The sequence below is a fragment of the Hippichthys cyanospilos genome, chromosome 6 (assembly GCF_059441005.1).
Source record: "Hippichthys cyanospilos isolate Australia breed blue-spotted pipefish chromosome 6, RoL_Hcya_1.0, whole genome shotgun sequence".
In the NCBI taxonomy this organism is placed as follows: Eukaryota; Metazoa; Chordata; class Actinopteri; order Syngnathiformes; family Syngnathidae; genus Hippichthys; species Hippichthys cyanospilos.
Window position 1 is genome coordinate 18,521,643 of NC_142374.1, and position 27,524 is coordinate 18,549,166.

At 41.8% G+C, this 27,524-nt stretch overlaps 3 protein-coding genes and 1 long non-coding RNA gene across 7 annotated transcripts in view; 2 read left to right on the forward strand and 2 right to left on the reverse strand.

Annotated features, from left to right (window-relative positions):
- Positions 1–5: 5 nt before the first annotated feature.
- LOC148422583 (uncharacterized) lies at positions 6–6,256 on the forward strand. The gene is made up of 18 exons (XM_088417566.1): positions 6–73; positions 1,021–1,110; positions 1,213–1,308; positions 1,388–1,461; positions 1,584–1,759; positions 1,836–1,974; positions 2,705–2,812; positions 2,878–2,997; positions 3,066–3,168; positions 3,879–3,999; positions 4,063–4,226; positions 4,295–4,550; positions 4,619–4,935; positions 5,008–5,106; positions 5,595–5,726; positions 5,786–5,890; positions 5,965–6,056; positions 6,121–6,256. Exons 1-18 carry the CDS (start codon positions 65–67, stop codon positions 6,209–6,211), a joined length of 2,292 nt encoding a protein of 763 aa, XP_088273692.1. The 5' UTR covers positions 6–64; the 3' UTR covers positions 6,212–6,256.
- Positions 6,257–6,269: 13 nt separating this feature from the next.
- On the reverse strand, positions 6,270–11,373 carry dnaja2b (DnaJ heat shock protein family (Hsp40) member A2b). The gene is made up of 9 exons (XM_088417567.1): positions 11,097–11,373; positions 10,107–10,166; positions 8,681–8,907; positions 8,441–8,521; positions 8,232–8,365; positions 7,942–8,138; positions 7,719–7,863; positions 7,500–7,627; positions 6,270–7,432 (listed from the first exon to the last, which is right to left on the reverse strand). The coding sequence occupies exons 1-9, from the start codon at positions 11,172–11,174 to the stop codon at positions 7,244–7,246; spliced, it is 1,239 nt and encodes a 412-aa protein (XP_088273693.1). The 5' UTR covers positions 11,175–11,373; the 3' UTR covers positions 6,270–7,243.
- Positions 11,374–13,048: 1,675 nt separating this feature from the next.
- On the forward strand, positions 13,049–27,511 carry ppp6r2b (protein phosphatase 6, regulatory subunit 2b). 2 transcript variants are annotated; one of them, XM_088417711.1, is made up of 24 exons: positions 13,049–13,497; positions 15,022–15,180; positions 15,265–15,363; positions 15,608–15,794; positions 16,631–16,768; positions 16,847–16,912; positions 17,255–17,367; positions 17,442–17,555; positions 17,644–17,764; positions 17,851–18,012; positions 18,079–18,285; positions 18,358–18,422; positions 18,490–18,605; positions 19,522–19,613; positions 19,684–19,761; positions 19,841–19,938; positions 20,081–20,138; positions 20,841–20,962; positions 21,038–21,192; positions 21,281–21,431; positions 22,706–22,773; positions 22,854–23,064; positions 24,402–24,506; positions 25,783–27,511. In XM_088417711.1, the coding sequence occupies exons 2-24, from the start codon at positions 15,053–15,055 to the stop codon at positions 25,814–25,816; spliced, it is 2,688 nt and encodes an 895-aa protein (XP_088273837.1). In that variant the 5' UTR covers positions 13,049–13,497; positions 15,022–15,052; the 3' UTR covers positions 25,817–27,511. The 2 variants fall into 2 exon arrangements, with proteins under 2 accessions (XP_088273837.1, XP_088273838.1); XM_088417712.1 differs by having other exon boundaries at positions 13,050–13,497; positions 19,528–19,613.
- LOC148422586 (uncharacterized) overlaps positions 15,044–27,524 on the reverse strand; it is a 37,693-nt gene continuing 25,212 nt past the window's right edge. Inside the window, exons 7-10 of one of the 3 annotated variants that reach the window (XR_015865945.1) lie at positions 18,118–18,259; positions 17,214–18,003; positions 16,619–16,766; positions 15,044–15,332 (exon numbers count right to left, since the gene is read on the reverse strand). This is a non-coding gene — a long non-coding RNA (uncharacterized LOC148422586). The other 2 variants (XR_015865944.1, XR_015865946.1) reach the window with 2 other exon arrangements.

Genomic DNA, 27,524 nt, shown 5'->3' on the forward strand with positions numbered 1-27,524 from the left:
TTGCTGCCTTGTCGGTAACCATAGCAACAACTTGTATAATTCATAGGCCAGCAGCTGGCGCACCATGGAGCAGGTAAGAAAGGCTTCATCGAGAATCCTAATTATTGTGCTATACCAGTTTGAAACGTTATTTAACTTTCATCATTTCAGTATTAGCATTTTTGTAGCAATACTTTCGGAGAACTGCTTCACATCTTAAACGTCTATCATGATGTGACTAGCATTTGCACAAGTTCTTTTTCCACATATTCTAGATTGATTTTATCTGAAGTGATGCTAGTGATTAGTATCTAAAGTAATCAATTACTTTAATACCTAATTGCCTAAAGTAATCAAATAAATCCGTACTTAAGTACCCAAATCTGTTGATTTAGCACTCAACTAAAATAAGTGATTAGATTAATAATCGAAGTAATCGTTTATTTTAGTACAAAATAATTACATTAGTATCTAAAGTAATCAATTATTTTGGTACTTAAGCGCTTAAAGTAATCAAATAAATCAGTACTTAGGATGTAAATTAATCGATTAGCACTGGTAATCGATAACATTGGTCCTCAAGCAAAATTATGAGGTCATTTGAGTGCATCCAAAATTAATTGACTAATTTACGACTTAATTACCTAAATTAAGTGATTACTTTAGTTTTAATTACTTTAAATAAATGAGTAGTTACCGGTAAGTACCTAAAGTACTTGATTACTTTTGCTCTAAATTATTTAATTACATTAGTACCCAATGGAAAAATGATTAAATACTAAAGTGATCATTTTAGTACATAACTACCTATGGTAATTGATTACTTTAAGTTACTTTAATTACCTAAAGTAGGTGAGTACTTTGAGTACCATGTTTTTGATTCATTTCGTACTAGCCATTTTTAAACTGTCCTTAAGCCAAATACTTTTTTTGTTTGTTTGTTTTTTTAAGTGTAGCTGGAATTTGAATGCCTGGACTTAAATGCGTCTTGAAGACCGAATGAGTTGATAAACACGAGCAAACTTTTTGTCTGTTTCTTAGTCGATAGAATGTGACAGTGAATGGTCTCGCATCGGTGAGCATATTTTGGATGTTCTCCTAGAAATGAAGAGCATGAAAGAGAAAGAAAAGGTAAATGTGATGCAGCTTTGACTTCATTCCTTTAACGATGCCAATCTTAAAAAAAAAAATGGTGTCCGTCATGACTATGTTCAATCGTAATGGGAATTTCAGCTGCTCAATTTAGGACATGTGGACATGATGAATCTATGCAAGAGTGCACCTATCAATGATGCCCCCGTGCTCAAGTGCTTACACCAAAACACACAGGTACGAAATATTTTAAAAAAAAAAATTAAAAATGTTCATTGTGCCGTTAGTATGTATCATCCGTGCTCATGTTTTGCAGGGGAAGACACATGAGGACGAAGACACGAGAAGAGAATGGCGGCTCCAAAAGGCAGCCAGACAAAGCTGGGCCAGGTAATTAGGTCAAAATATTAATGCAGAGTAAACGTTTAACTCATTCGCTGCCAATGACGTCTATAGACGTTTTTTTTTTCTTTATTGGGCCGACTGCTAATTAAAAATGCTCATGAGTTCAGTTTGGTGACAGAAGGCGTGCAAAGCATACTGGCCTGTCCCCGGGCGGTTCAAAGGTCAAGGGTCGTAGGTGAAGCCTGGGGCTCGGCCTCCTGCTCGGACGTCCTCCTCTTGAACGAAGTCAAGTACGACGTGGCGACTCGTTTGCTTTTTGCTGACATGATGCGGGAACACTACAGTAAGGACAACGCCTTCATTTTTTTTTACCCTGTTGCAATTTGGAGGTACACCTTTTATGGGGGGTGATGTCATAGGTGCAGACGTGTGGGAGGTTCTGTCGCCACGGCGACGTCACCGTGAAGAACTTTGGCTTGAAGAGCTGGCAGAGGAAGCTTTGGCGGCCGACGACATCGTGGCTTTGGCTCAGCTGCCGGGAGCGTTCATAATTTACAGGTGGTTTCCGGTGTCCTAAAATTAGGAATTTGTTCTTTCAATATCATTATTTTCTTGTTATACAGCAATTCTGTTTATGCGGTTTTACATTTGATCGTAAAAAAACCTTATTGTTGTAAAATTACAGCTTTGTTTAATATTAACATTCAGTGCTATGGATGTCAAAGATGAAAATGGATCTTTGACGTCTAAAGCCGTCTTTGGCAGTAAAAGAGTTGAAGCTTCTTCCGTGAAATGGCAGATTTCGTTATTTGTTGTGAATAGTGAATTTTTATTTAGCGATAATATGCAGGCAACATATAATGAAAAGTAGAATAATTCACTCATTTGCTGAAAGTGAATTAAAAAAACAATCTTTGACGTCTATAGCCGTCATTGGCAGTGAATGAGTTCAAGCTTCTTCCAGGAATTGGCAGCTTCAATTATTTAGTACAAATAATACATATTATTCTGTGATAATATGCGGGCAAGGTATAATGAGAAGTAGAATCATTAACTCATTCACTGCCAGCGCAGTAAAAATGGATTTTCGACGTCTAGAGCCGTCATTGGCAGTGAAACGTGTGAGACGTCATTGGAAAGGCCAGGATGCCAGTAGGGTAGCGCCAATCAATCAAAAGATATAACCCAAAAACAAATGTCCACTATCGTGGACACAAACGATTAGCCCAACCCACTCATTAATGGACTTAAATTGAATTCCGTAATCTTAAACATGATTGTCCTCCAGTGTTTGTCCAGAGTCCAGAAAAGAATGCTTCACAGCAGTTTCGCTCTTGTACAAAATAAACGCGTGCCGTCGACAAGAAAGGGAGGAACTGACAGCCTTAATGGAGAGGTAAAAAATACTAAGAAAAATGTGTTTTTGGATGATTGATTCTTGAGGTTCTTGTGCTTTTGTAGGTTGGACAAAAAGAGCCTGAGACTGTTGTCCTTGCACATCAGGTCAGCAACTCGAAGAGCTCAAAGAGGAAAAACAGCCTACCATGCTTATTTGACTGTCAGACAACGGTGGCACATGTGGTGAGATGAACGATGGCCACTTCAACAGGACTCGGAAAAGTATGCAAGTTGATTGCGCGTCTTTGCAGGCCGCGTGTTTTCAGTCCGTGCAGAGAAGAAGAGGCTGCAGCAATATTACGCTGCCACGATAAATTCGACGTGAAAGTGGATGACTCACAACTATCACAGCAGGTAATTGCCGATTTTTTCTCAACGTTGAGATTTTCGCTCGGTTAGGGTTTTAACCCTAATATCAAGTTGGTTTCAAGATTTCAATTTAGCGTTTGAGGCTTGAGTTAAAGTTCGGATTAAGGCATCAATTGGATTGCAGTTTCAAATTATGATTTGTGGTCAAAGTAGCTTTTCATTTAGGGTTTCGACACAATGCCAAATACGTACATAGTTTTATGGTTTTTTTAACACTCCAGACATTCAATCACAGATAATTATGATACATACATACAAATATATATATATATATATATATATATTTATATATATATATATATATATATTTACACACACATAATAAACACGCATGGATATATACACATATATACACACATACAGTACATATACTGTATATATATATATATATATACAAATATTCACACCACACACACACAAACATCTGGTACTAAATGTTTCGACTACTCAACCGATTCTTTTAATACCTATGTAACTAAATTAATTGATTACTTTAAGTAATGAAGTACTAAGTAATCAAGTAGTATACTATGTAATTACCGTTAGCATTTCATTGAACCAAGATACTTGAATTACTCAAGGACTTGTTTGAGCCCAAGTTTGACATGAGAATAGCAGCTTTGAATGTTCCCCAATTTTCAGTGCCTTGCATTGGATTTTTTATCCTCAATATAAATCTTGAAATCCAATTGCAGTCTTTGCTGCAGTTGTTGGTGCGGACTCAGCAGCAGGAGAGGAAGCAGCTGGTCGACCTCTTACATGGGGTCACGTGGGAGGAGCTACAAAGACCAGCTCCCACAGACTCTCCAAAAACGAGTATTGTCCATTTGACTTTTGTGCATCTCGTTCCAAATAAAGAATGTTTTTTCTTGCCAATAGGTTGCATAAAGCGGCTGCAACAAATCTGCTCCGGCAGTGAAAATCAAGACTCAAAAGAGTGGTCCCAAGACCAGCTGGACCGAGCCATCTTGACACTCCTGGTGGATCTCCTGGAGATCCAGGAGAAGCAAACATCTTCATTCCTTCAGGCACTGGTGAATGAGGTAACTCAAGTAATGATGTCATCAAATCCAGCGACAAAAGTAACAAAAAAAATTGGACTCGTTTGAAGAATGAGGATCTCCAAGCGCTGAGACAGGAATACCAGTCCAAAGTCCAAGCGCAAGACCTGCCCAACGATCTGCACCGACTCCTCAATCCACACTCCCATTCAGCTACTCCATACGTTATCAGCCAAGTCCCACATCAGTCCTGTTCTGATGGACCTGCAGAGGCCCAGAACTTCACCGCTGGTCTGCGTGAATCTCAACCAGCGCTTAATGGGGTCCAAACGAAGGATGAGCCTGATAAACAAAGTGTCTGCGCAGGTACCAGCTAAATTATGAGAAACGCGTTTGCAATTAATCTCAATTTCATGTTCATCTACTCCTTCCAGACTGTGGCGTGACACTGGGAGGTCTTCCCTATTTGGAGGTTGTATGTGTTCCAGATTCATCGGGTCGAGCTGAAGGAGAAGGGACACATGATAACGAGGGACAGGATAGTAAGACAAAGAACTGCGAGGAACAGGACTCGCTGATTACTCTGGCTTGGTGCACATATCTCAAAGACAACACAGGAGAGGAAGGGGAGGCTTCACATGTTGTTGATGTCCAATCGAAGACCTCCACGGCCGAAAACACGGATGAAAAAAGCCACGAAGGACAGATAAGTCAAATGCAAGCTGCAGAGCAACACCGCGGCCAGCAGGAGGTGCTAATGCTGTCACATCGCAAATGCCGTTAGATGATTCTTGATATTCGGTTTCTTTTGGATTTATTATAGCTCAACTTTGGGGAGGAGTCCGACAAAAAACCCTTGCCTGACTCGCTGGATATGAAGACAACCGAGAACGACATAATCAAGCCCACCGCACAGGACACAGTCTGTCATGTTAAATTTTTATCAAATTCATATCAATTAATTAACCTTTACAGCTTGTAAAAGCTTGCATTAAGGGATGTTAGACTGTTGGCGTTTTGTCTATTTTATTCTTACTTTGTTATAAGTTAAAAAAAAACATGGTTTAACTACTGCCACCTAGCGGCTTGGCATGTTTCCGTATTATGCGGATTCGTGTAGAATTAGTTTCATAAAACAAAGCTATATGGTCAGAATTTTTTTTATACACATCAAGAGGGGAGATTATTAATGTTTAAATAAGACCTGGTTATGTGCATTTTTTTAATTAAAATACCACGTCTCACCCCCCCCCCCTCTCCTAAAAAAACAAAAAAAAACAAACAGACGAAAAAAAAAGAGATTTATTAGCATTTATGTTCTAGGTTTACAGCCAATGCTATGGTTTGCGATTTGTATAACACAAACCTTATCTCTCACTGATTCTATTTTCATTGTTTTCCTTCCGGAAGGGAAAGGAGAGCATGCCAGGGTGGGAAGCCGTGTCTGCTTTGGAGAGAGAAAAGACCATGAGGAAGCTGGTGGACGTGCACCGCCGGCTTGAGCGGAAGCAGCAGAGGGACAGAGACAGACAGCAGCTGAGGGTATCTGAGGAGGGTGAATGAGACATTTGCAATGATGATGAGGATGGGTTTTGATTTAGATCCAGGAGCGTTTGTCCATCATCCAGAGCAGGAAGGCAGATGAGGACTTCTTTGGTCCCAAGCACAAAGAGAGAATGAGACATCTCAGGACAGATATTCCACAAGTAAAGCAGTTGGCATTATCGGAAATATGAGCGCTGTATAAACATCGCACAGCAATAAATCCGGTCTTCTTCAGGAGGACAAGAGTCATCAGAAGATGCTGGTCAGAGAACAACTGGAGCAGCTCAGAAGGGAACGCTCTTTTATCATGCAGTGCAGAAGAAAAAGGTATACTAGTCAGTTAAGATCTTTCATTTTTTAGAAAACGTCTACATTGTTAGTTTCTCTACAGGAACACTGCAGGCTTCAAAGAACTTTTGGCTCCAGTGCACCTCCAAAGCAGAAGAAATGAAGACAAGCTGGACCAAGACGATGGCATCTGAGCTACACAACAAATACACCAGCTGGCACCAGAAAATTAAACAGTTTTGTAAACAATGGTGGGAGTTGCAGATTGTTTATTATACATCTGGACAAAAATAAGCATTAACAGTTAACATCGCTTCATCGATGACAAGTCCCCATTAGGTTTTCCATCAATTTACACACTGAAGCTCCATAGTCTTTTCGAACGAAGATGGCCGCTATTGGTGTTGAAGGGCGCCGTTTAATTTACACAAAAAAAAACTTTGGGGGGGTAACTCTTGTTTGTCAAACAATTTGGATTATGCGGTTGGGATCTGTCGACTTGTGCGTGGGAGATTTCTTGGCAGACATTCAAAATTTTGACAGCGTCCGCTCACGTCAAACAGCATCAACAAGGCAAGCGCTAGCCATGGGCCGAAAAAGCAGCTCCTGCATGGCGGCCCGGCGCGTTTCAAACAGTTCACGGCTTAGGTTGAGTGCTTTCCAGAAACGCTTTGAACGTAAAACTTCAAACACGGCTACTACAACTCCGAATTGAGTTGCTTTCTAGTGCGGGGGAGGGGGGACCGTTTGGGAAAATGCTGGCTGAGGATGAGGCTGTGTGGAATCTTCAGACTTGATGTCACACACACACGAGTGCGCGTGGACCCGGTTTGTATTTCATCAGCAAGTAAGCAGCATGCTTGTGTGATAGAATACACAAAACTTTGTACACTACTTGACAATATTTGCTTTTTTTTTTTTTTTTCCACTAGACTGACTGCTGTTTGTCAGAGTAAACGGCCGACACGAGGTCCCAGTCAAGTTTTTGGCCTGAGGCGTTGTCGAGCACTACTGTCCGTTAAACACAAAACAATCATCCCAACTCCGGCATCTCTTATGGGCACCATAGAACTGAGGAGGGTGCAAATGTGTGTGTGTGTGTGTGTGTGTAGTCTCCGTGACAGGAGAGAAATGTGCACGTGTGTGTATGCGTGTCAAGTCTTGAAGGGTGTTGTAACAGCGGGGCTGGAGGAACGACGCATGTAAACACGCATCAGTGTCTTTCTCTATTGGTGCGCGCACTGCACCCCCGGGCCATGATGGCCGCCCTCCTCGTCGGAGCTGTCGTTGTAGGCCTCTCGCCTGGCGCCCCCGCCCGGCCCGCGACTCCTGTCGAAATCCATCAGGTCCACTTCCTCGGCGTCGGCTGAAATGAGGGGATCCTCCGCGCGGCTCGGCAGCAAGCACTCCAGCTCCTGGAAGCGGAAACGACGGCCGGCGTTATCGACGGACTTTTTTGTGGACGGCGCCGTGGCGACTCACGTTTAGCTTTTCGGGGTTAATCCAATTGTTCTCAGGGAACTGCACGTCAAACTTGATGTAGAGGTCTCCCTTCTCAAAAGGGTTTCTGTACTGCGGCATTCCCTCCCCCTTGACCACACGGACGCAGCCTGAGAGACGGCAAAAGCAGACCGTTTGTCAGCGCGCCCGTTTTATCGCAGCGACGCATGCGTTGGTGCGCCGGTACGTACGAATGCGTACCTGGTTCTATGACCTTGCCGGCCGGGTACTTGACGAGCAGCTGCCGTCCATCCAGATGCGTGACGGTCATCTGGAAGCCGCACAGAGCTTCGACCAGGCCGATGCGCTGCACCATGTTGAGGTCATTGCCTTCCCGGCGGAATTCCTGGGGAGGGGGGGTGCATGAAATAGGTTCAAAATTGAGGATGACCACATGAACTCCTCATGTGATTTTTGTCCTTACCTCGTGTTCTTTCTCCTGCAGGACAAGGACGATGTCTCCGGGTTCCACGCCGGGCGCTTGGTCGGCTTCCCCGGCGAAGGTGATCTTCTGTCCGTGTCTCATGCCTTTGTCCACGTGCACCTCTAGCATCTTCGTTTCTTTACTGACCTTCTGACCTTCGCACTTTTTACAGCGATCTTTCTCGCTGATGACCTCGCCTGCACAAACAACAACGCGCGGAGCGAGATTTGCGCCGATTAGGGTTTGATCCCCGCGCATGAAATTGCGTGGATTGTTTCCAGTCACATTACCCTCTCCTTTGCAGTCTGTGCAGACTGACTGCACCTGTTGGACCATACCAGGGGCCAGCTGTCTAATCACCACCTTCATACCTAGCCCCCTGCATGCCGCGCACTTCTGCACTGCGCCCGCTTTGCCCCCCTGACTGGATGGCAAATGGCAGAATGTCAACGCTGTCCGCGATGTGTACACTCAACAAATGAATAAATGAATGACTCACCCATTGCAGGCACTACAGAGCACATTCTTGCTTAGCTGGAGTTTAGTGGTTTTACCATTGTAGAGGTCTTCCAGTGAAACTCTATGGCATGAAAAAAAAAAAGAAAAACATCAGCATACAACATCATGTGGTGATTGTAAAAACGGCATATCATCCAGTCAAGTTGCTGAATCACGGGAGACAAACTGTGGAGGGGGAAATTCAAAATGGCGTTCTAAAAGGATCATTTAAGTGACTTACTTTAGAGGGTGCACCATGTCTTCACCTCGCCTCCGTCCTCCGTTGCGTCCTCTGCCCTGTCCCCCCATGAACCCAAAAAGTCCTCCGCCGAAAATGTGAGAGAAGATATCGTCCATGCCGGGCCCGCCGCCTCCGCCCTCCCGTAGCCCCTGCTCGCCATAGCGGTCGTAGAGCTCCTTCTTTTCCGGGGTCGTCAGAACTTCATATGCGAAACTGATCTCTTTAAACTGGGTGACAAAATGAAACGCACAAAGGCATAGTCGGTTGCTGCCGCGTCAAAAAACACTATAAAAAAAAGGGGGGTGAGGGGTTGATTTAAAAATAGCCTATTATTTTGAATGTCAAATTGTATAAGACACAAACGTCTATTGCGCTACCAAAAAAAAAAAAAGACTGATGAGCCATTTCACAAAGTGGAGAACTGGAGATAGTCCAATTTAGATTGTCTTGGTCTTTAAAAAAAAATAAGAAAATTTTCACACCCTTCCCTACCATTAATGACATATAGACTGTTCAACTCTATTGGGGGAAAAAATGAACCCGAATCAAAGGTCAAGTGTGACTTTTTCTCACATTGTTGAAGTCATACTGTCATCCTCAAAAACTGGTATTCTGCATGCTTTCAATGTATTTCTCTCAAACACACCGGATTCAAATGATTAGGATCATTTTCAAGATCCTGTAGCGCTTGCTGATGAGCTAATATGAATTAAGCATGCTGGTGAGAGAAACATAAAAAACATGGCCCCCGAGGACCAAAATCTGTCATCGGGCGACAGGCACAATAGTGACATTAGCAAGAACTATACGTCCCTCCAAAATTGAAAAATTGGGAGAAAAACTAATGAGGAAGTTGAGTTTTTAAATTAAGATTGAGGGACCAACAGAAAAAGTGAGTCATAAATATAAAAGCCTTACTACATACGGCAACATTTTTATTAAAGGTTCTGTAATAGTTAAGATGTTTGTATCTTTCTGACTGAGTTCCTGTTCTGGGGCAATTTTCAAACAGCAATATACTAAAGAAAAAAAAAAATTATAATAGTTAAGATACTGTTTGCATCTGTCTGAGTGAGCGATGGACTTCCTGTTCTGGGGCACGCAGCCCCCTGCATCTTAACACCCAAGACTTTCTATTGTCTTATTGGGAAGTTACGATGAACAAAAACTTTGCAAAAAGTGGGCAGGAAAGGGATGAATACAATGACTTTATTCTGGAGATTTTCTAACCGGAAGAGAAACGCTATGATTAAATGAATACTCAAAATTGTCCAGAAGTATGAATGGTTAGAAGCTGTTTGGTTTTGAATGAATTACTAGCATTATGCAGTCAGAATAATATGATAAAATGTTTTACTATTTACAATGAGATTTCTAGGTTGCCTATCAAGGTGCCCCACCATATACCCCCATCCATGTTTCATACCTTGTCTCCGGCATCCGGGTTCTTGTCGGGATGGTACTCTTTAGCCAATTTGCGGTAGGCCTGTAATAAACCCAAAGGTGACGCACAAGTTGTTCATCTCCAACAAGGAAGAAATCATTGCCTTGATGTGAATCAAGTACCAGCTATGGTTCTAAAAGGGCTAAAGCGTCGGCTCGTGGGCCTGCTGTCAAAAACATCAGGACACCAGAAGGAGCATCGCTGCCTTTGACACATCTTGACATTGCATCCTGCATGCTTTACTTGACGAAAAATAAACCATAAAATAAACCAGAGATTGGCATCAAAAGAGTATATGACAGCATCTTTTTTTGACAATGAGAATTGTAAAACTGACTCATTGTTACAACAGTTGTGAATCTGCAATGTTAAGATTAGAACTGAAGCATTCTTTCAGGAAAAGAATGCTAAAAAAAAATTCAGATTAACTATAAATGATTCCTTCAAGATCTGGCATGTGTATAAAATATGGCAACAGCAAGTAAAGATGATTAAACTAATTAACATAGCTAGCAATTGTATATTCATGATCATAAGATCATTTTGAATCGCCATGCACGCGGCATTCGGACGCGATAAACACAAGCCGAACGGATACAATGATGTGAATTGATTTCATGTATTTTTTACCTGATGCTTCGTTTACAGGGCTACATGGCGACGACTATTTCCTGAAAAGAATCGTCTAGTAGCCGGTTAGCAACAACACTCGTGGTCACGTTGGTTTCCTTTTAACGTTCGGTAGGACATCAACTTTTCAACGTGCAAATGAAATGTGTCATATTTCGTAAATAGCGAGAGAAATGTGTCACGCTGTCACCGCTGGAAAGCCGTGTAGTTGGCTTCGGTTACCCCGTTTATTTTCCCAAGCTAGCTAGCTAGCTAGCTCGTGTCGGTGAGCAGTTTCGAGGCCCAATTTTACAGGTGACCTACATGGGCCGTTTCACTAAAGTCCATTTCCAATCCCCTCACCTTTTTGAGCTCGTTTTCGGAGGCCGACGGCGAGACGCCGAGGATGTCGTAGAGCTTAGTGTCCGCGACTTTCGACATGATGCTTGGGAGCCGGCTACCTTCTGCGGACGTTCAGCTGAGAGAGGAAGCACACAAGCTAAGCCGGCTGGGATCGTGCCGGGTTGCCAGATTCAATCGCAAAATCCCCCCTCTGACGTAGACGCCCCCGAAGCAGAGCAGTGGCATTTCCAGAGGGGGCGGGCGGGGGGCACTTGTACAGCTTCACACGGGGCCATAATCGGGTTTTATTATTAGACTTACGTACCGTGACGCTCTTTGTGACGCTCGGATGCAGAGCGCACTTGTGTGTCGTATGAAGACCGAATGCACGCCAGGTGTGGGCAGTCTTCGTCGAACTGCTCGAGGGCCGCGTTTGACTTTTAAAACGGAAATTATGACCCGCTCAGTTGCACAAGAGCCAAATACTATGTAAAAATGCGAGACTACAATCCTCTTCTTTTTACTAACGATCTGTGTATTTGGCCGACGAGCGGTGCACAATTTATACCCGCGACCAATTTAGAGTTTTCAATTGCTATAAAGTGGCTTTTTTTTGGGTACTTCGTGGACTGGTCGCCAACTAATTGCAGAGCACAAAAAGACAACACACTTTTACTCAGACCCACGCAAATTAAAGTATTCAAGATTTAAAGTATTCAATTTAGAGTATTCAATTGCTATAAAGTGGCTTTTTTTGGGGTACTTCGTGGACTGGTCGCCAATTAATTGCAGAGCACAAAAAGACAACACACTTTTACTCAGACCCACGCAAATTAAAGTATTCAAGGATTTTTTTTTTCATTGGTCTAGTTATTAAATTACATCGACACGTCTCCGGAGGCGGCCATGTTTGCTATAGCTACAATAGTAAATGCAGCGCCTCCTGCTGTCCATAATGAAAAATGGTCTAAACTTACATACTATCCCTTTACACTACATCCAACACAACTAGTGGGTAGAGCTATCCAATGGTTGATACATTGGTGTCGACCAATATCAAGTAAATACTGGTGCCAGGATCACTGATACCAAGATAGGTGAAAAAAGATGCTATTTTAAGTCATCTGTCCTATTAATAACTTTTTTTCTAAACTACCACTTTCTTGTTGAGTTCTTAAACATGTATAATATCAAAATTCTACAATTAGCATGAATAAAAAGCAACAAAATTAAAAGGAGTATGGCGAGAGGCAGTCATGGAGAGTGGAATTAAAGCACAGTAGTATTCGGATAACCCTGAAAATTGAATAAAAATTTATAAAAAAAAAATAATCACCCAAGGCACCAAATAGTATGAAACAACAGAAAATGCAAATGAATGTAGAACAAGACAGGCTGACAGGTGTGTCACATGTACCAAAATGCAATCCATGAGAAAACAAAATAAATACATGTGTAGGATCGATACTAACAATACGATACGGATATTGACTTGAGTAGTCAAACGATACTTGGATCGACATTCGTCGTCATAAGAGACAACTCATCTTGGTCCTGCCTTCAAACTGTTGCCCTCTAATCGACAATACAGGCCTCTAAAAAGGCAGACAAACACAGAGACCGTTTTCTTTCAACCTAAAGTTATAAACACTCTGAATAAGATCAAAACAAGAACACCCTGAAGATAACGACTGACTGCACTCCTGCAAAACTCTGATTTATATTCTATACATATTTCTATTTTATTATATTTATTGTTCATATTAATATGCATACATGCTCTCAGTTTCGCGAGAGGATAAGTGAAGAAAGAGAGCGAGAGAGGTAGATGAATTAAATGATAGCTGTAGTCCATCAAAAATTCTCCTTTGGCATCACATTTTTTGCACGCGTCCCTGAACTCGCGTCCGAAACTATGAAAATTGTTTGACACTCCCTAAAGTCATCACCAGAGTAGCTATAGAAACCGACGGACTAATGCATTGGAATCATGAAATATTTTGGGTCGAAACTTTGGTTCCGATCCCATGTGGCGTTTGTATGAATTGTAACGTGACTCTGCAGCTTCTTTAAAATCCCCTTGGGGATATGTAACTGCTGACAAGAGTCCCCCGTCGTAGCAAATGTCATCGGGCTGATGGTTCCGCGGCTTGACGGACAGCCGAACTTATGAACTACGTTTCATCTTTTCCGCCATTTTGATCGGTGCCACCACCGGCGGCGCAAGTTGATTTCCGCCGGTGTCGGTGCGGTCGACGGCGCTCGGAGAGCGACGCGCTCGCGGCGGATGGATGGACGGTGAGCGGAGGACACTGCTAGCGTGAAGCTAACATACGCCACAATTGGAGTAGAACAGGCTGCAGCTCCGGATGACCTGACAACCCAAGCTTAGACGATGACCGAGACCAATGACGACTGAAAGGTAAGCCTCGATTTTCAAATGAACATTTTCTACATCCGTTTTCAAAATGAAGTCAAGTGTAAAGTGGTGACGCAGAGCGGAGGAGGCTGACCGAGGTCAGCTAGCTAGCGCTGCTTCTTAATAGCTTTCCAATATCATTAGTTCAATCTTTATCGTGCCTTTTTCCTTCGATTTAGGTAAAAGACGAAGGCAACAATCGCTGGTTGAAACTCGCGGGAGCGTGTATTAAACGGCATAAAAAGCCAATAACGCAAACGTGGTGTTAATTAAATACATGGTAATTAAGATCGAGTCATGGCTGTGTTACATGCAAAGTGACGCTCTTTTGCAACACAAGTCGCTACGAATGTATTTTGCTTTTATAAGCATACACAGTATATTCACTGGGTTGCACCTTATATTTTGCTAGAGCATTGCATCAACACTCAAAATATACTGATTGTTTTTACTCAATTCTACTATGGTGGAACTAATCACGTTTTACATGAGACCCCCCCCCCCCCCCCTCCCCCCTTTCACACGCATACACAAAAACGTAGAACTACATACTGACATTTCTCCGCTTGCTTACACTTTTTTAGCGTGAAATGCAGACTTGTTAAGTCATGCACAAAGCTATTATGTTGTATAAGTGGCAACAGGTGGATTCACGGGTCAATTGTACCTTTTGCCATCTAGTGCAATGGTCTCCAAACTTTTTCCTATGAGGGCCTGATACAGAAAAATAGAAAAATGTAAGGGCCACAATTGATATGACTTGAATTAAAAATGCAGAAATCAACTAAGCAAGTCAATTACATTTTGTCTATATAACGTAATTAGAGGTGTCAGGGTGGAAGATTAGTTAGCACATCCGCCTCACTTGCGGCGGTTGTGGGTGCGATTCCGTCTTTGGCCTTCTTGTGTGGAGAGTTTGCATGTTCTACGGTTTCTCAATCCCCCAAACACTCCAAATTGACTTCAGGTGTGTTTGTGAGTGTGAAAGGTCATTTGTCTGTGAGCCCTGCTATTGGCAACTGCTTCATGGTGTACCCTGTTTGCTGCCCAGTTTGGCTAGGCACCCTTGTAAAGACAAGCAGTCAAGAAAATAGATGGATAAGGCAATTATTCAAAACAATGCTAAGTCTAGGCTTTCTGTTGAAGGTGATGAGGCAAACAGATATTTTTTTTAACGCTAAATTCCAGCAAAGCTTTTGTTTTTTTAGATACCATAAGCATGATGCGCGCCGCTAAAATTTGGATGACAGGTTGCAAATGGCCCCCAGGCCATAGTTTGGACACCCTGATCTAGTGAAAGAGTATTTAATTATTTCTGTCTATGTGTGGGAAGAGGACCTTGAAAAAACATCAGTCACATATTAAATGGCAATGATGAGTTAAAAAAATGATTGCAATCACCAGCCGAATATTTTTAGAACTCGTCCAACCCCAAAAGTCAATTAATGTTATAGTCAGTCATTAGTTTTCACAGGTATGCATTGTTGTTGAAAAGCAATGTTACAATGTAAAATTCTCTCCGTCCAGCTAAGAGCCCAGTTTGCTGCTGACGACAGCCATGTTTTGGAAATTTGACCTACACACAGCTTCTCACCTGGAAGCCTTACTGGACAAGGAGGATGTCACGCTCACTGAGCTCATGGATGAGGATGACGTGCTGCAGGAGTGCAAGGCTCAAAACAGGAGGTCATTATTATTACGTTTCTGCTGCCTCCATTGTTGCCGTTTTGCTGACTCAACTGACTTTGTTTTTCATTGTGCCTCTTGTAGACTCCTCTTGTTTCTGTGCCAGGACCAGTGCATGCAGGAGCTGGTTCAAAAGATTACCACAGAGCCTCCTGCTGGCATAGAGGAGACAAAGCGATTCAAGTATGTGTTAATTTAATTAATTAAAGTATGAGTTTTTCATGTTACCACTTTGCTAGGTCATTCCCTTACCCCACCCACTTTTTTTGTTGAGTCGATTTTACATTCTAAAAGTAGAGCAAACACCCTCACACGAAGACAAAGAAAGCCTGTCGCGAATACTAGCTCATGCTATTATGCTAAATCTGCAGCTCTGCTTACCTTTTGGCATTTCCCACTCTTGATGTCACTAACCCTTTTCCCACAGGTATTCAAATATAGCATGCGAGTTGTTAACAAGTGACGTGGGCGTGATCAACGACAAGCTGGGCAACGACGAGTCTCTTCTGGAAATTCTCTATGCCTTCCTGGAGCAGCCCTCTCCATTGAACCCTCTGCTGTCATCCTTCTTCAGCAAGACAATTGGGAACCTTATTGCACGGAAGACCGAGCAGGTAACAATTACTCTACCTGTTAGTGACAAAGCATGACTTATTTATCCAAGGTTTACAGTAGTACCCACCTTGTATATATAGTCAGCGATTGACTAACTGCAATCAATAAATTATATTATATTGTATAGATATTTTAAAACAATAAAGGAGACGTCAAAAAAAAAAATCTTTCTAAAATATGTTTTATGTAGCCCCAAACAACACATTTATTTCAGGATTATGATTTAAAACACAAAATCCTCCTGCTGTTATCCATGTCAGAGGGCAGCCATTTTGCTACTTCAACAATCAGTTGCTCACAGCTCAAGTAATGATCAATCATGGGCCAGCTTGCAAACATACTGAGCACTTGTGATGTCATTTTCTGTCGACAACAAGTGGCAAAATGGTCGCACCCTGAGGTGTACAAAAATGGGTGGATTTCACTTCTTAAATTATAATCTACAAACACAATATGAGTGCTGTGTTTAGACTGGTAGGCCTACAATACATTATGTATTATCAAGAAAATTCAGGAATTGACAACACACAGTATTAGACAAAGACATCACCCCCCCCCCCCCCCCCCGCCCCGCCCCAATTGTCAAATTAAAAGAAAAAACTAATTTTTCGCCAGTTTAACAAACAAGTATTAAAAAACAAAGTACAGTACTGTAAAATAGTCAAATGATCTGCCTGTAATTTCTATATTTATTGTTGGAAATGTAAAGGGACAAAAACCTTTTTTTAAAAAAAATATTTTTCAATGAATCCTATGTTTCAATTTTAACTCAAAAATCCATATCAGCGACCTTGTGTTGCATAACCACAGTAGCTCTTGTGACCTTGGCGTTCAGGTGATTAGTTTCCTGCGGCGGAAGGAGGAATTCCTCGCTTTGGTTTTAAAGCACATCGACACGTCGGCCATGATGGATGTCCTGCTACGGCTTATTAGCTGCGTGGAGCCCCCACCTCTTCGATTGGAGACTCTCGCTGTAAGAAATGAACAAATAAATAGTGTACACGGCCAGCGCACTCACCGGTTTTGCTACGCTGTTTGGTATCGTTTACAGTGGCTGAATGAAGAGAGGCTCGCTCAGAGACTCATAGAAATTATTCGTCCGAAAATGGATGAAGAGGTACGTGCGCATTGGAGTCCTGTTGCAGAAACTAGAGGAACACAGCGGTACCTTGACTTACAAGTGCCCCAACATGCAAGTTTAACATTTATGTCATGCACTGCTAAAAGATGATAAAGATAATTTTGCTGAAATTATATTTTGTTTTATAAATGTAAAATGTAGTTCTCCTCAGTTATCATTTTGTAAAAACCCCAATTTTTGTTTCTGACGTTTCTGTTCCAGTTGCGTTTGAATTCTTTTCATTTTTGTTAACCATCATTACCTCGACTATAACCACAAAACACATTTGAAATGTTACCATCCTGAAAGTCCACATGGGTGTGTGTTGTTTCTGTCAAGAGGCAGTCCAACGCATCCCAGACTTTGTGTGACATCATTCGTTTAAGCAGAGACCAGGCCAATCAGTTTCAGGAGCTGTCCCAACCCGACCCGCTGCTGACGGTCCTGGAATCGTACGTCGCACCGACACAAGCCCTGGGAATCATGCTCTTTGGACAGATAAAGATACAATTGTTCTGTTTTCTAGGCAGGAGTGTGTGGAGCAGCTGCTACAGAACATGTTCTCAGGAGAAAGGACAGAGAGCTGCATCGTCAACGGGATTCAGGTTCTGCTCACTCTACTGGAAATCAGGCGGCCCGTGTGAGTTGCCGACATTTATTAACCTTTGCGTTGGCGTGAAGATGCCTCAGCTCTCCTTTTTGAAGCTTCCGTTTTCTCATAATGGCAGCGTGGACGGTGTAATGGATGCTCAGGGCTTTGAGAGAAGTTACACCGTCAACAGCAGCATCCTGTTAGCCATTCAACCTCACTTGCTACATTTTCACCAGCTACTTCTGGAGCCTCCCAAAGTAACGTCAATTAAAAAAAAAATTGACAACATTTGGAATGATTTGTGAAAGTAACACAGTTTTTTTGATCTCTTACCTTCATCTAGAGAAATCCCATGCTGACGACATTGGGCGTGCTGGAGGAACCTTTGGGGAACACGCGGTTGCATGTCGCCAGACTCGTGGCCTCCCTGTTGTACACTAGCTCCGCCAGCCATGCAGTCATAGCGCAGGAACTCTGCCGACTCAATACAATGGACCTGCTTTTGGTAAGATCAACACAAACATTGTGTGCATTGGTGGAAAACAAAACAAAAAAACAATTTTACTTTCAGAACTCGTTCTTCAAGTACACGTGGAACAACTTCCTGCACCTCCAAGTGGAGCTCTGTGTGGCGGCCATCTTGCGGCCCTGTGCCCACGAAATGAGACTGCAGCCGGGCAACGTCGCTCAAGACGTCAAGGAGGTGTCGCAGGAGCCCGCTTCGACGCCGGTCTTGGGCACTCCCGACAATTCTGCACATAATTTATTGGTCACTCACGTAGGTATCTTTAACATGCTGATGGAATTTTGGTGCTGCTTTCTCAATCTTGTATTTTTTTTTTTTTCTAAGTTGTTTCAGCATTGCCGCCTTGTTGAGAGGATTCTACTGGCCTGGGAAGAGAATGATAAAACACAGTAAGACTATTGAGGTTGCAGGCCTTTTAGTGTGTGACCATCTAAGGGTGGAAATTGTCTGTTTTAGGTCAGAAGGTGGAATGAGAAGAGGCTACATGGGACATCTCACCAGAATCGCCAACACGGTTGTCCACAATTTGGAGAAAGGCCCGGTTCACACCCAGATTAGTAATCTCATTAACGGTATGTGTAGGCAGTCATTCATTTATAACATGAATACACAGATTCATTAATATGCGTGTACAAAATACTAGTTTGTACAGTATGGGTCAAAAGTTTGGGAACACCATCACACTTTTACTCAGTCCAGCCACTTACTGATATTTTTCAAATGTTTGGTGAAAGGACGTTTGAAAAATGGCCAGTAGTACATGATTTAAGTGCTAGTGTAATCCATTATTTTAAGGGCAAAAGTAATCAATTACATCAGATACTAAAGCGCTAAAGTACTTGATTACTTGAGGTACCAAAGTGCTAAACTAATCACTTATTTTAGGTAGTCAAGTGATCGATTAGTTTAGACAGTAAATCAATACAAATATACGGAAGAATCTAAATCCAAAACATTTTGTTTCGATGAACATTTATCCTTTACCTCAAATTTCCATCAATAGTAATTTCTTTACACTGAGCGTCGTCAACTCAAACTCTACCAAGGATCACTATTGATGTCAAATGACGTTAATTACGTTTTTTTTTTTGCGCAATTAGTGGTGGAAAGTTTTGGGGAATGTAAATAAATAAAATCTACAATTTAGGAAATTGAAAATAATGATGAAAAACAGCGAATCCAGGGGTGTTTTCAAACTTTTGACTCGTACTGTACCCAATTAAAGCCATAAAATAGGTATACCGTATAAAGTACTAGTTTGTGATCTTAACATTTCTGTGAACTGAGTTTGTAAATGGAGCACACCTTTGCTGCAAAGAGTTGGATGTCTTCTGCCGTTTACTTTTTTTTGAGAAGCTTCATTTGATATGCTCACCCAAATGTCCAGGAATGATAAGTATTTTGTGATTATTTTCTACACACGTTATTTCATAATATTATCAATTTCTTGTCTGGGGCTCTTTTTTTTGTTTATTTTTTGGGGTGGAGCTGTAGAGCTACCGGATGACTGCAGAGGGCGCTGGGAGACTTTTGTGAATCAGACCCTTTCAGAGACTAACAGGAGAAACGCCATAGATCTGGTAAACACACGCAATGCATCACATAGCTTCTTAGCATTTCAACTCTCTATGTTCTATTTGTGGTTTTTAGGTGGGTAGCGGTAATCCACGGCCATCCTCTGAAGATGACATGGAGAGCCCCTTCCCAAAAGAACTGACGCTCCAGCAGGTTTCAGCACACACGTGAAATCTAACAAGTGTCTACTAGGATGCCTAGTGAGCAAACTATATTTGAATGTATGCTTTAGGCTTTCTCAGACTACCAAATCCAGCAGATGACAGCAAATTTTGTGGATCAGTTTGGTTTCAACGACGACGAGTTCACTGATCACGACGACGGCATCGGGTGTGTGTATGACAGTGGCTGTGCATTTCCTACCTGGAACTCAAGTGGCATTTATTATTATTTTTTTTAAACTATTATAATAATTATTTTTATGGTTTATTCTTGTTTACTATTAGAATGATGCAATTTTCTCTCATTGCAGGGCATCGTTTAATCGAATTGCCGAGATCAGTATCAACATTGATGCGGGCCAGGAGAGTGTGAGTTTAAGTTTAGATTTTTTTTTTTTGTGTGTGTGTTTCTGGAGGGGCTCGGGCGGATTGATGGCATTATAATTTATTCCAATAGAGGAAATTAATTTTGTCGCTGTTGACTGAAAATGATACAGCGTGCTGACGGCTCAAATATGAACCAACCACAGCTCAAGTGAGCCGTGACGTCGTTACACAAGCTTTGAGAGCAGATGTCATTTTCAATCGACAGCGAGAACGTGTTTTAAAGGGATTATAAAAGAAAAATAATTGGATCATAAAAATAATTACAAGCAAAATATTAATCTTTCACTGCTGGAAATGGATACATAAATGGACTACCATTTTATGCAATATTTCATGCGTGCAATTGATGTCATATTCACAAACCATTTTGAAACTGAAACAGTGACCGCCTTCCAAAAATCCAAGCAAATCTTTCCAATTGTCGTATTTTGATTGAACAAGAGATGATCAGCTTACATGAAAGGACTACAAAAATCCAAGAAATTATTCCCTGAAATTGGGGAGTGTGGGCAGTGTTTATGGTTTTATATGATTACTCGATTATTAACTCTTTATGTCGGCCATTTAAAATCAAAGCACACCTGCAAGCCAATTTCAAGCCTGACAAACCATAGTAACTGTTTTTATTGTTTTATTTTCCTTTTATCTTCCAAATGCCAGTTTGAACCAGTTCTGTGTATACAGGCCAACGCTGCTTCGTTTGATGCCTGCGCCAAGGAGAGGATTCAAGCCTTTGATGATGACGAAGAAGACATCTGGGAGGAAAAAGAATTCAACTATGCAACACAAACCAAGTCAAGGAACAGGTTTGCAGATGTTCTCGTTGCAGATTTGATCACGCTCAATGGCGTCATAATGCTCATTCGATCCACCCGATCAAGGTTCGGTGGCTCGCAGACAGCCCAAGGCCAAGCACCGAGTAAGGCGTCCGATAGGTCGGCGACTTCTGACAAAGCTGCCAGCTCGGACTCCGATGAAGGCGAGGAGCTAAAAGATGACATGGATCCTTTTTCCGGCCAAGCGGAGGCCACAAAGAGTGAGATGTAGCATATGATCAACGTAGCATTGTTTGGGGCCGCACCGAGGGAATGACAGGTTTTGAGTGTCGCTACATTGTTCCTCAGACTCCGGCTGGATTGCAGACTTTGGGGAGGTGAACTCAAAGGCGCCCGCGGCAGGCGTGGGCTTTGCAGCGTGGGACAGTCCCCAGCCCGCCGCCTCTGAGACAGAGGAGAAGGGCTGGGCTACATTTACAGACTTCCAGCCTTTCTGCTGGTGAGTCTGCAAAATGCCCGCCCATACCATACCAACACCATCATAACTGGAAATTTTACAAGTAAATGTCTCCAACCACTAGGAGACTTTTGCTTCCGCTCGTTGACCGCAACAACTTGAAGAGATGCAAAGCCCTAAATTCAGCATCAGACTTTAGCAACGTGCATTTAGTGGCATTTATGAGGGGCAGAACAAGGCCAGGGCGACATTCCAAAAGAGAAACCACCAAACGTGCTCACTCAAGTCATTCCTCAGGCCAATCCTGAGGCATCTCATCCAATACACTCAGTAGAAATGAATTATTGGCTGTCTGGGGTGAAGGGCTCTCACTAACCAATCTTTTTCAAACGAATTTTTCCATCAAATAATTGCACCACCTACCTTGCCCACCATTACTAAGTTTAAATGCGAGTTGAAGTGAGTGGATAAAACTACCCTTTTTTTAATTATCTTTTACATAAGAAATTTTGGACACCAACAAACTTAGTTAGCAATCGCCATTAGCATTAGCATGCTAACAATCACCGTTAAGACCAACTACAGTTTCGTTCACACATACATACCGTTATATGTACATACATGACACATGTAATAGTGTTCGTTAAGTCACTTATAGACAATGCTTAGCAATACTCCATGAGCTGCCTGTTTTCTACAATGAGGTCAACAACTTCCTGTTCTTCTTGACGGGCAGATTAGATGTTACGTGCTTGACAACTGGTTAAAATCTGAACATTTAAAACTGACTACAGAATGTTTACAGGGATAAGTTATATTTTCGGATAATGCAGCCTGGTGTTTTTTGGGAGGTTCTTTTCCTTTATTTTATTGCATTGCCCAGTTTATTTTTTGTTTAATTTACAGTATACTTACGAGCACATGGGAGAACAATAAAACAAAAATGCCACCCCACTAAACCCCCCCTTTTAAAGACATATCCATGTACATTACAAATAAGATATGTAGTATTTTAAATAGAAAGAAAAGAAAAAAAAGAAAAAAAAAGAAAAAATCTAAGTTTCACCTAGTGTCATAAATCTTCACCAGGGCTGTGTCTGGATCCCCGTAATAAATGGGGGTTCGCTGTTTCTATCTATGCTATTTTTCCAGTCCAAGGTGTCAGCCCCTGAATGTTTGGATCATGTCGGAAATTAAATTTAGAGCTGGGAATGCAAGGAATGTGACCTCCCGGACTCTCACCCGACAGCTCAAAATGGTTGCAGTATCTGTAGTGCTCTTACTCTCCTGTTTTTGACATACTATAATATCTCCAGTTCTGAAACAGGCCCCCGGTGCAGCTCACCTGTGGACTCGGACCTTAACACCAAACCAAGCCAGAATCGTAAGATAAACTTGAATGTTTGTCACCGGGAAAATACGAAATTCCGGGGTGGAATAAACGCATGGGATTCTTTCCTCCAGCCTGCGTGTGGAGCGTATGCGGAGCGAGGAAAGCCCCGCTGGTGGCGTCGGACAGTTCCTCCTCCAGCAGCTCCGACACCGACGAAGACGAGAGCAAGACGGGGACCGGGTCCGCCCGGGCGGCGACCACGGAGACCATCAACACGGGCGACGGCAAGGAGACCATCCGGCTCACCGTGGACGCCAAGAACGAGCGTGCCGTGTTCAGCAGGTACCACAGGCGCGCTTACAGATTAGCACTTCATTTGAGTCACTGAAAATGTAAGGATTCACGCGCTTCACTTCATTCAGTTCCCTCTAACATGTCCGGTGACTGATTGGAGAACATTTAACACCATTATATGAGGAAATTTAATAAACGTCCCAATGATCACTGTAGTCATTTCGTCATATTATATCCAGTATGTTGAACTATGATAGTAAGAACCTACCGATTTCAATGTAGCATTTTCTTTCAAAAGGAATAAAGTAATTTGAATTTTTTTATGATTTGCGATCATAAAACTGCTCCCAAAGGCCAGGAATCGGCTGCATACTGATATTGGTACTTGCTGTACTTTGCTTTAAAAACAATTCATTTCAAGTGCGTCCTCTTGAAAAATCTTCCTTAAGTCACGGCATGTATGTAAATATGATTTTTTTTTTTTCATAATCTAACAGGAGTTTGCAAGGCGGTGGCAAAAGAATATTTGAAGTGTAGTATTTTTAGACACTTTTTCCCCCCTCCCCATTCATTGCACACACTACATTTTCGGTCTCATTTTCTTCTGCTCACAAAGATCGTTGGTCCTTTATCCCTCAAAGCTTTTCCTTCTCCCCCCTTCTTTCTTTGTTGCTGTTCTGATATCACTCCCACCTGTCTCTTCCCACCTGTTTGGTCCCCCTCCCCCACCCTCAGAGTATTCAGACCAGCCACTAGACGGTATGTGAAGCGTGTGATGATTTCCTGAAGTTTGTTTGAGAAAGCAAATGCCGCTCGTAACAAAAATAGAGGGGACATTTTTTTTTTTTGCCTGTTGCCTTGAAACAAGACGTGTGTGACAATCAAGACTCATTCATCAATGGACTGCACTAACCCAGTACATATTATCCTTATGTTAGCATAGCAAGTCCATATTCCCAACAAGAGTCTGGAATTAACACATCCATAAAGAGCGAAAGGCGTGTCTGTGGCCTCACATGTGTGGCACAGATGTTTGCAATAATGACATATGCAGTACATCACTTCCTATTAAACATCCAGCTAGTGTCTTCCCTTTGCAGTGAGCCAGCAGGGGGAGGTCCCCGTTTTGCCACATCGCATGCTTTGAACAACAACAAAAAAAAGCTTTCAGCATTAGCACGCAATTTACTAACAAACACTGCCCCCCCCCTTACAAGCATGTACAAATTGATCCTTGTTTGGGTTGCGGGGCGGGGCACAGTCAACGCCAGATAACGGCGGTGAGTTTTGGAGCAGGATCTGTAACCACTCGGTTTTCTTTCTCTCGGGAGCTCAACTCTCATTTTTCCCCTCTTTGCTAAGAAAACCTTTCTTTTCTTTTAAAGTCACGCAGAGAAGACAGCAGAGGACAAAAGCAAAGGAGACGAGGAATCGGGAAGGACACACGGAGAAAGTCCCAGTCCTAGCCAGCAGCCTGCCGCTGTCACGCAGTGAGTCGTGTCTGTGCACTTAACACACAGTAGTGGAGTTACTTCCTCAAATTGGATCCAGGGGCATTTGTTTACTCTACTACAGAGAAGCAGGCGTGTGTTAGGGACGAGGTCAGCATCACATTTCATCATATAGAAGCTGGGGCTCAAATGAGGATTGTTAAAATTTATAGAGTTCTCTTTTGATTGATTGACCGTGATTTAATTTTTAAAAAAATAATTTAATAAAGTTGAATGTGAGTTGAAGTGAATGAATAACTACAAATTATTTATTTTTACCCAAACTTGTAATATCGCCCTTGCCAGCATTGCAACACAGTCTGCCAGAAGAGCCCGTGTAGAAAATGGTGGCGCAAACATAGTTCCTCTGTAGCTTAAAAGCAGATATTTTAGTCAACCTATTTAAAGTTGACTTACCTGACCAGGTTGACTTTTTTTGCCCAGCCCTAATTTTAACATTTACTTTAGTTAGAAATTTTGGATAACTTTATTTATTATAGAAAACTACTGGGAATTATTTATGTGCTTAAGTTTTCATTGAACTTTTTAAGAAATGTTGATGACCCTGGGACGTTTCTGACATTTTTGTCAGAATTGTACAATTAATATAAAGACATAACACAATGATCTGTTCAAAAAATAAGCATGCAAATCTTAAAAGCTGTTATAAAATGCATGCTTAAGAACTTTTCAGTAAAATTAAGAAATTTGCTTTAATTTGGAGGCCACTTTTTTCCCTTTGATTTAAAATGAATCTCAGCTCCAAATATCACTTACCAACCACCTTGACTACGAATCAGTTTTGGCCTTGGGGGGGGCAAAACACAACTTCAGTCGATATACCGTATAGTTTACTCAACTGCAGAAAGTTTCAGCCTTTTAAACAGGCAAAGAATTAAGGATGGTATTTCCTGACAAAATGGCTCGGGGCATTCGTTTACTTGAGTAAATGAAGCGGTGTCTTTAAACTCAACCATAAACATCAGCACTACAGATGCCAGACTGTGTGCCGTACTTAAGACGTCTACAACACACAGTGGCTCGAACGTCCCGACAAGGGGAAAAGGAGACATGCAATTAATTGAGGCGGGGCATTCCACGCCACCATATGAGGAAATGTCACGCATGCTCAGAATGTTTATTTTAGCGAACAATTGTGGCCCGCCTCCATTCTCTTCATTGTTCCCCCGCACTTGAACGTCCTCTTGCCACACACACCACAGAGCCCAAAGCTAAGTCGACCTCGTTATAAATCTTGTCTTTTTTTGTTTTACAGAGAGAAGCAGCCCTCCGCCAACGGACCGGCCTAACCACATCATCATCATCGTTATCAACGCAGAACGACCCTTCTATGTGCAACGCAAATTTTTCATTTCGGCATTTCAACTTCCCATATGTATGGAAAAGCCGTAAGAGCATTTATTCCATATCCTTGATGTCTAACTAAAGGTCCTGGATTTTTTTTTTTTTTTTAACGGAGAAGACGAGATATTCAATTAGTAAACTGTATCGTACTTTTCGTGGAAAAAAAAATGGCACTTAATACTTATCAAGAATATGGCAACAGGCCAATATTTTCCACGTTATGCCCAACCGGGCGCATCAGAAAAATGAAGCCTCACGTGTGTTACTTATTTTGTTTCAATGTGTCCAGAGGTTACTCTCAGGCCCGAGGAGAGATATGTCCCATTACAAAAAAAGAAAGCACACATACTGTATAATAATAAAACTAATGATAAAGTAAACAAATCAATTAAAAGACGGATGTGCATGTTTCCGATCATGCCCCCCCTTCTCCTTGGAACCTGTCAGTGTACTATTGTGATATTTGCACCTGTATTAGGTTGTGGCTACTCTTGGTAATAAACATAATCTAAATGTATAATATATACACATATAATCATCTATTTTTGGAACAAAAGAAGGAAAACAAATGAATGGGTGTGTTGTTTGTGTGTCGTTGAAATGAGGCAATAATGAAGTTTTGGTATTCCAGCATCAGTTCCTGACAAGAGTGTTTGCGTGTGTAGTCTTCCGTATCATTGCGCTAATAACTTTGAAGCGCATTAGGCAATCAGCTGGAAATTGAGATTTTTTGATTTTTTTTTTTTTGCATAGCTATTGTTGCTGCTTATACAAATTCAAAAGAGCTAGTAGTACCAAGTATGTTTCCTGGGACATTGGCCAAGGGCGTTTGTTTACGCTGTAGAGTATGAAATGTTTTTTTTTTTTTTTTTTTTCAGGATAAGGCATTTAATTATTTTTCCAATTGTTTTAGAGATTGTGGTGTCTTTATTTACACATTGGCTCTGTGGAATTATTTGCAGGTAGCACAGGACGCTAGTGGTTAATGTGTCTGCCTCAGTACTGGGGTTCAGGGTTCAAATCTCAATTCAGGCCCTCCCAGCGTGGGGTTTTCCTTGCACATTATTTTTTTTTTTCTTATTAAGGAGGGACTTTGACAAGCACTTTTTTCTAACGACTCTGTTAGAATGTAGAATGGCGCTCATGTACCGTACATACATTATATTACATTTTGCTTTCTGCCAAAGCCCTTGAGTAGTTCCAGCCTTTATTTTTGGCAGCCATTAACTTCCAAAGCAATGTTTGTTTGTTTTTTTTTCCTCTTCCTAATGAATGTGTTAATTTTGCTTGTTTCACGTGTGAAGTGCACAAAGAAATCAGGATTCAGGGAGGAGGAAAACGGGGCTTTTTAACCACTGAATATGTCAAAGATTTTTCTAGTGCAGGGGATTGCTGTTAGATGTGACTGTAGTGCACAATGCTTTTTGGGCATTTCATTGGCCGTTGTTAATTCCAAGGTGTGTGTGTGTGTGTGTGTGTGTGTGTGTGTGGTAGGAAATAAAACTGTGTTGTAAAATGCCTTTTTTTTGTCACAAACTGATGCTGGTATTATTTTTTTTAAGCAATGTGTCTGTTACTTGTTGTCACTTTAGCTTGTAAATTCATATATGTACTTAATAAATACGTCAAATGAAATGTGAGCCAATGTGTGTA

What these genes read in the sequence shown, in the direction of transcription:
- LOC148422583 (XM_088417566.1), top strand. An exon ending in GCTTACACCAAAACACACAG is followed by an intron (nt 1,309 to 1,387) that starts GTACGAAATATT and finishes CATGTTTTGCAG; the next exon opens with GGGAAGACACATGAGGACGA. An exon ending in AACACCGCGGCCAGCAGGAG is followed by an intron (nt 4,936 to 5,007) that starts GTGCTAATGCTG and finishes GATTTATTATAG; the next exon opens with CTCAACTTTGGGGAGGAGTC.
- dnaja2b (XM_088417567.1), bottom strand. Translation starts at nt 11,174, where the DNA reads ATGTCGAAAGTCGCGGACACTAAGCTCTACGACATCCTCGGCGTCTCG. An exon ending in GACATGGTGCACCCTCTAAA is followed by an intron (nt 8,522 to 8,680) that starts GTAAGTCACTTA and finishes TTCATGCCATAG; the next exon opens with AGTTTCACTGGAAGACCTCT. An exon ending in CGGCAAGGTCATAGAACCAG is followed by an intron (nt 7,628 to 7,718) that starts GTACGCATTCGT and finishes GCCGTCTCTCAG; the next exon opens with GCTGCGTCCGTGTGGTCAAG.
- ppp6r2b (XM_088417711.1), top strand. Translation starts at nt 15,053, where the DNA reads ATGTTTTGGAAATTTGACCTACACACAGCTTCTCACCTGGAAGCCTTA. An exon ending in TTCGATTGGAGACTCTCGCT is followed by an intron (nt 16,769 to 16,846) that starts GTAAGAAATGAA and finishes TATCGTTTACAG; the next exon opens with TGGCTGAATGAAGAGAGGCT. An exon ending in CACCAAACCAAGCCAGAATC is followed by an intron (nt 22,774 to 22,853) that starts GTAAGATAAACT and finishes TCTTTCCTCCAG; the next exon opens with CCTGCGTGTGGAGCGTATGC.